Below are 6,674 nucleotides of genomic sequence, written 5' to 3' on the forward strand. Positions count from 1 at the left end.
GTTTTACTAAGTGTCCACCAGCAGTACCTTGCTGGTTCCAGAAGGGTCGCTGCTGCAGGAAGAAGACTTCTCAGGCCACTCCAGAATGTTATTCCAAAGGCTTTAGGAATTAAAATTAAAACAAATGCCTTACACCCTTTCAAAATGTTGTCCCAGAAAAAAAAATGTCTGGTCCTTCGGGCCTTAAGAGGAGGTACCTTGGGCAAGCTTAAAATGTCTCTCTAAAGTGGATCACTAGAAAAACTGACTGAACTATGCTAAGTAGCTCTCCTCTGAAAACGCAAAAACAAATTTAAAATTAATTAATCAGCAATGTCCATTCTAAACGAGATAATGGCCATATACACTTAAAAACATCTCGCATTACTTATTTAAAATATAATTTGGCATATGTAGCTTTATGAATTAGTAAAATTGAGCCCCAGTTCTGTTTTAATATCCTCTCAGTAGAACAAAGCAAAGCAAAGCATGACCCGTCTCAACCAACAATGGATTTCATTATCTGCTGTTCAAAACTAATGGCTTGGGAAAATTAAGCTGCACAGCCTTGCTCTGGAGTTCTAGATATTAACTTGATGCAAATACTGGCCCTTGTATTAAAAGATTCACATAATGGAAAACTAAAATATTGGTGTGTATCGATAAGGATACCTTCAAGTTTCTCAGATATTTTGCTGTTTATTGCTTTAATAAACATTATGTACCACGGTTTTAAATATACTTGATAACTGAAAAGCTCCAAATGACTGTGGTCCATTTTTTTTCTCACTAGAATAGTCAATGAAATGGTTTGAGTGAGACACCAAAAGGAATATTTACAGCTTAGAGACAAGTGTACCACCAAGCAAGAGTGGGAGTATCGGGTCCCCTCGCCTCATCTGCTTTCTTTCCTCTCTCCATCTCATTTTCATCTCCAGATATGTGAATATATATGTGTGTGTATAGATACACAGATAGGTAGATAGATAGATAGATAGATAGATAGATAGATAGATAGATAGATAGATAGATAGATAGATAGATAGTGAATATATATGTGTGTGTGTATAGATACACAGATAGGTAGATAGATAGACAGATAGATAGATAGATAGATGATAGATAGATAGATAGATAGATAGATAGATAGATAGATGATAGATAGATAGATAGATAGATAGATAGATAGATAGATAGATTCAGTGCCAACAGAAATGATAGTTAAATTGATTCCACATTTTAAATAAATATTTTTAAGAATTCAAAATCATGATCTTTTCAGTTTGGTTTGTTTTCTTGATACATCCTAACCTTAACAGGGATGAGCTGAAAAACGTTCATATTTACCAGAGAATCAAACTATGAGACAGGAATGATTCAAATATGAAGTATTTTTTAATCCAGAATTTAAAAACTCTAAGTCTCCTTTGTGTTATTTATTTATTAGAAGAGCATAACAAAATTAACGGGGTCAGATGGTAACATACCTATAAGCTGATGAGCTATGTGTACATTAAATTGACATTTCAAAGCTAGTAAATTATAAATCTGCTGTTGTACTTATGGGAGCTATGACATTTTTATACTGTTCCTTAAGAAACCTTATGTAGGGAATGGGGAGACGGTTCAATGGGTAAAGTCTAAGGATGTGAGTTTGGGTCCCCGGCACCCATGCAAAATGTAGTGTGGGACACATTTATAGTTTTATAGTGGAGCAGTGCACATTTATAGCTTTGGTGTGCAAAGGCAAGAACAAGTGGATCTCCAGGGCTTGACCCTGATCAGTTGGTCTTGCCGAATAGTAGTGGGTTCCCAGTTTACTGACAGACCACGTACCAGAAACTAAGGTGGAGAGCAATTGATTGGAAGGCATGTGATGTCCATGTCTGTCATACACACGACTACACAAAGGTACGTGTGACCCCATACACAAGTGCACACATGCATGCACCACACACGTACACACAACATACAAATAAAATAAGTGTGTGGGTAAATATAAAGAAAATTCTAGATAGAATTTACGTCAATCGAGAAACTAAGAAATTACTTGGCAGTTTTTGCTTTTCCTTTTTGACTAGAGGGGCTTAATTAGACATCGGTCTGTTTTCAAGCCACGGTGGCTTATCTTGCTGCAGATATATAACTTTTACAAAGAGGGACACAGGATATTACTCACTTGTTTTTGTACTTGACTTTCAAAGAGCAAAATGGAAAATGAACCTTGTGGCTTTGTTTGGAGACAACCATTTAGGAGAAGGGCTGTTTACATTCCTAGCATAGGAAGCTCCATTTGGCTCTTTTCATTTCCCCTGTCTAATTATTCCATGAAAGGGGAAAAATTGTAGGAAGTTGGAAATCACAGTAGAAAACTCCACAGATTTCTGAGTTGGGAATGTAGGAATGTAATTTAAGCACTAAACCTTTGTTTTCATAGAAAAGTTTAGATGTGTAACAGTGGTAAGTGTCCTGGCTCTTCTCTCAGAACCTGTTGGAATTCTAGCTCCACTTCTCACTTCTGTAGAACCCAGAGGAAATGTAGGAGGCAATTTTAACAGCATAGTTGTGAATTATACAACAGATTAAGAGAATAAATGAAATGATTAGTCTAAACATACTCTAAGTTTGTAAAGATTGTAACAGATATGCTAGTTCATGGGGAAATCTCACTAATACACAGGAAGTTTGGTTAACTAAGTTATCTTGATTGTGGTGATTGGAATGAGAAAATCACCCCCATAGGCTCATGTATTTAAATGCTTAGTCTCCAGCTGGTGGACTTGTTTGGGAAGGATTAGGAGGTGTATGCTTGTTGGAGGAGGTGTGTGACTGGGTCATGCTTTCAAGTTTCAAGGGTCACACCATCAAACCATTTTCAGTCTCTCTCTCTCTCCTCTCTCTCTCTCTCTCTCTCTCTCTCTCTCTCTCTCTCTCTCTCTCTCTCTTGCTGTTTCTCCCTTTCCCTTTCCCTCTCCTTCTCCCTCTCCCTCTGGCTGCTGCTTCATGGCCATGTCTCATGATATGAGCTTTCAGCTATTGCTCCAGTGTATGCCTGCCTACTGCCATGCTGCCAACTACAATGGATTCCTATCCCTCTGGAGCTGTAAGCCCCAAAGCAGTTCCTCTGCAAATAGCCTTGGTCGTGGTATCTTACCACAGCAAAGAAATAAGGCATTGATTAAATTTAGAACTGAAAATAAACTCATAAAGGACCTTCTAAATGAAATATGTAGTACATATATATATATACATATATATATAAAGTACAGAAAAGATTAATGAACTAATTAAACAGTTGGTCAATAATCCATACATTTGACAAAATAAAATATGTTTAAAAACACTCCTCTCTGAGAACTCAAGAACAATAGCAATGGGTTTCTGATCTTACTGCACGTACTGGCTTTGTAGGAGCCTAGGCAGTTTGGATGCTCAACTTACTAGACCTGGATGGAGGTGGGGGTTCCTTGGACTTCCCACAGGGCAGGGAACCCTGATTGCTCTTCGGGCTGAGGAGGGAGAGGGACTTGATTGGGGGAGGGGGAGGGAAATGGGAGGTGGTGGCGGGGAAGAGACAGAAATCTTTAATAAATAAATTAATTAATTAAAAAAACGCTCTATGTAGAATTTTGGATATTAATGTGTTTGTAGAAAAGTGAATAGAAAAAAATGTTGAAAGCTGGGGAGATGTCTCAGCAGTTAAAACCACTAAATGCTCTTTCAGAGGTCCTGGGTTCAACTCCCAGCACCCACAAAATGTAGTTCACAACTGTCTGTAACACCAGTTCCAGATATTCTGACTTCTCTCCTGGCATCCATAGACAACAGACACAAAAGTGTTTCAGTCATACAAAGCACACACCCGGGGGGGGGTGTTAAAATAAAATCAAATAAAACATTTAGTAAAATGTGAAACCATCTTCACATTAGAAACAAGTACTGTTAATGAGAATTGATGTAATGATTGAATTTAAGAAATTCCTCATAATCCGCTCATATATTTATTATTTTTTATTTTTTATTTTTTTTTGTTCCTAAATTTTATTTATGAATTAATACAAAACATTCCAGACCAATGCGTCTTAATCCTCATCCTCCTCCTCCTCTTCATCCTGGTTAATCTGGAAGTAACGCAGCTCATAGCTCTCTTTGCTGTTGGCGACAACACGCAACCAGTCTCGGAGATTGTTCTTCTTCAAATATTTTTTGGTGAGATATTTCAAATACCTTTTGGAGAAAGGCACCTCGGAAGTGACAGTGATCTTGCTCTTGCTCCGTTCGATGGTCACAACCCCTCCGCCGAGATTCCCAGCTTTGCCGTTCACCTTGATTCTCTCCTGGAGGAACTGCTCGAAATTAGCAGCGTCCATGATCCCATCTTCTACAGGGTGGGTGCAATCAAGGGTGAACTTCAAAACCTGCTTCTTTTTTTTGCCCCCCTTCACCACAAGCTTTTTCACGGGCGCCATGGCGGCAGAGGAGCTCGCTCATATATTTAAATATTGAGATGATGTACTTGTTCTGATATATTGATGATAAAAAACTGTGTTCTCTATTAACCATGCTTATATGCAGTTCTTCCACCTTCACTTTGCTGACTAGCACATACAGTTCTTTAGCTACAAGTATCTACTTTTCTCCTTTATAATCAGTGACATATTTGGGATCCAAAGGCACCACAAAATATTTGCAATTTCTAAATGATTTCCTTAAAGATAAGCATTCTGGAGCTGCACACTCTTGTCTCCCCCATCACTTTCCAGGAACAACAGCATTTCTTGAAGTCAAAGATTGAAATGATAAAGCTAACTTGGCTGAGTTCTCAGAGACTCTACACTTTTCATAAGAAAGTATTTTATCTATTTCTTGAGTTATATTTTGATGTTTCTCTGTGATGGTCCTTCAGACAATGTCTCAGCTAATAGAGAACAGGTCATTTTCTATGTTGCAGTAAACATTTAGTAAAAACAAAGGCTTTAGTGAAAAGAAAGCCATGTCTCTGGATTGCAATATCCATTTAGTTATTCTTTCCTATATGTTTGCCTGCAAATATATTGTGTGTTCCACATGCATAAAGGTGCCTGCAGATACCAGCAAATTTCCTTTGGAACTGGAGTTATAGGTAGATTTGAGCCTTCTTCGGTGGGGAGATATAGAAACTAGGGCATGATCATGTTAAAGACCAGTGCCTCAAACCCACAGGAAGGCATAGCCTCGTCCCGCTCCAAGATAAGGAACAGAGACATGGCAAAGCCTTCTTTAGTCCGAACACAAATGTCAGCAATGTGTGTGAAAGCCAGCAGTTGCAGCTTTCTTCCCTGGGAGAGCTTGAGAGGATTTACCTACAGAGATCTTTTGCCAGCACTAGCTAACCCCATTTCCCCAGAGGTTCTGCATTAGCCACTTGGTCACTGTTACTTCATCAGAGTCTACACAGCCCACCTGACCCTAGTTTTTCTGTGTCCACATGTCTATCATCTCTTAAACATCTTTTCTTTCTTCATTCCCTCACTGCCCCACGTCAAGTCAAGGTGTTGGACACCACACTTCCCCATGTAGCCTGGAATCTAGCCTGGCTGTTCTGCAAGAGCAACAAACGTTCTTTCCCACTGAGTCACCTCTACAGCCCATTTTTAATTTGTATTTATGTTTATTTATTTACTTAGCACTAGCTGTCCTTAGTAGATACTATTAGTAGTCACATGGTTAAGTTTAGTCAACAAAACTACAAAGGACTGCCATAGGAGATGAACCAAAGAACAGCAAGGAATGCCCGTAACTATTGGGGAAGAAATGTTTAAAATTATAAATGAAAGATCTATATATTTAGATTATAAAGAATGTGAAAAATCTCTATTCTTCTTTAATGTTTCAATTATGCCAATAAAATTTCAATGAAACATCAAATCTTACATTGAACTAGCGATCAGCCAATAAATTAGTTCATGTGGCCCAAGTTGTTCCTGATTTTAAGTTTAACTGTATTAGAAGGAGAATTACTTCGTTTTGAAGAAAATTGTTTTATTTATTATTTGGATATTTATTCATTTTTGTCTCTTCAAGTTTCACAAATCAGAAAATACAAATGGTTATATGGTTGGCCAAAATTAGTATTGGATTGTCCAAATAATTTAATATCTACCATAGATTCTAAGCTATTTTTTCTGAATTTCAAGACTCAGCAATTCACTTTTTCATTCCACTTGACAAAACTTATTTAGCTATATGTTTCCATAGTTTAAATTACAAGCCTTGCTCAGCAGGTAGTTTTTAAATTTCTCAAAACCCACAGGTGCCGCTGGTCCCTTAATGGCAATTAAAAAAAAAAGGCAAATTAAAATCACCTAAAACCCTTCGGGAAACAGTTCATCCCACACCTATTTTAAAACCTAGTGTTACCAGGCAGCATGTTGACACTCATCACCCCGAAAGAAACGCTGTGTTTTCCGAATTATAAGCTCTTGGCAAGAAAACAAACTACACAATTAATTTTAACAAACCATAGCTATGAACAGGATGCCAGTTGTCATGCCTAAGTCCCAAATCTTTCCATGATTTGACAGGTGATGACATTCAAAACAACAAACTGCTAGCTTGACTATCTGCTCCCTCATAATGACTATTGATATGACAGAAATCTTTTGTAATCTAGATTGCTTGCATACGTTAATATCTCTGTAGGAACGGTATGTCTC

General features: G+C 37.8%; 1 protein-coding gene across 1 annotated transcript; it reads right to left on the minus strand.

Annotated features, from left to right (window-relative positions):
• Positions 1-3,979: 3,979 nt before the first annotated feature.
• On the minus strand, positions 3,980-4,455 carry LOC142838662 (large ribosomal subunit protein eL22). Its single transcript, XM_075954219.1, has one exon. The coding sequence runs from the start codon at positions 4,446-4,448 to the stop codon at positions 4,062-4,064; it is 387 nt and encodes a 128-aa protein (XP_075810334.1). The 5' UTR covers positions 4,449-4,455; the 3' UTR covers positions 3,980-4,061.
• Between the last annotated feature and the right edge of the window lie 2,219 nt (positions 4,456-6,674).

This window comes from Microtus pennsylvanicus, chromosome 20 (assembly GCF_037038515.1).
Source record: "Microtus pennsylvanicus isolate mMicPen1 chromosome 20, mMicPen1.hap1, whole genome shotgun sequence".
Lineage (NCBI taxonomy): Eukaryota > Metazoa > Chordata > Mammalia > Rodentia > Cricetidae > Microtus > Microtus pennsylvanicus.